The 836-nt window shown below is 52.2% G+C and overlaps 1 protein-coding gene across 1 annotated transcript in view; it reads right to left on the reverse strand.

Annotated features, from left to right (window-relative positions):
* The window catches only part of EMH_0050850 (uncharacterized protein), a gene marked incomplete at both ends in the record, with an annotated part of 2,721 nt that extends 2,262 nt beyond the window's left edge, over window positions 1-459 (reverse strand). Inside the window, one exon of the mRNA XM_013496695.1 lies at window positions 277-459. Within this exon, the coding sequence (XP_013352149.1) occupies window positions 277-459 (183 nt within the window). The remainder of the gene's footprint in view (window positions 1-276) is intronic.
* Window positions 460-836: the final 377 nt, after the last annotated feature.

Genomic DNA, 836 nt, shown 5'->3' on the forward strand with positions numbered 1-836 from the left:
AAAGAGGGACAGATATAGGGCGCACACATCGGCATAAAACAAAAACAACAACATAAACACGGTGGAGAATATGATGAAAAACATAATTTTGTTTCAGCAGAGAAACAGAGAGAGCCGCCTGCATCTCTCGGGTGTATGCACACCGAAGGAGAGGGCTGCGCGCTGCCGCCTGCGGCGCCCGTTCCAGCTCCCTGGACGCCCCAGCGGCTAATAAAGTTTTAAAATATATTATTATTTTAGAAATGTTTAAATATTCAGAAGAGAAGCAGTGAATACCTGGGAGAAGGCGCATGCTGAGGTGCGCAGATCGCGGCTTTCGTTCTTGCCGAAGCGTTCATCACCGGCTCGAATTTGGGTGTTTGGTGTATACCCCATTCCTCCTAAATTTCGAAGAAATTTAAATCCTTTTGTCCGCACCATTTCGGCGCGGCCAGAGAAGGAGCCGCCATCGCCCCCCATGGTGGCTGCGGGAGGGCTGCTGATAGAACGAGAGAAGCGGCAATGTATGAGCTCTCTGCAGCCTGCTGCGAATAGAATTGACGAAAACTAGAACACGCAATACATAAAATAACAAAAAATATACAAAATAAACGGGAAAAAGGAACAAAATGAGCGCAGCCGCAGGCATTGCAAGCCCCGCTGGTGACCGGCAGCTGCTGGCAGCAGCAGTATCAGCAGACACACACTGACCCAGCACCATGCGGCAGCTTCTGGTGGCCTCGCTGCGCTCATGGGGGTCTTCCTCCTCCCTCTCTAGCAAGCCGCAACGGGGCTTAATAGGGGGCATCAGGCCCTTCAGCAGCAGCCAGCCGGGGGCCCCCTTCAGCCGCTTCCTA

Source organism: Eimeria mitis, genomic scaffold, assembly GCF_000499745.2.
Source record: "Eimeria mitis Houghton genomic scaffold, Emh_scaff2242, whole genome shotgun sequence".
NCBI lineage: Eukaryota > Apicomplexa > Conoidasida > Eucoccidiorida > Eimeriidae > Eimeria > Eimeria mitis.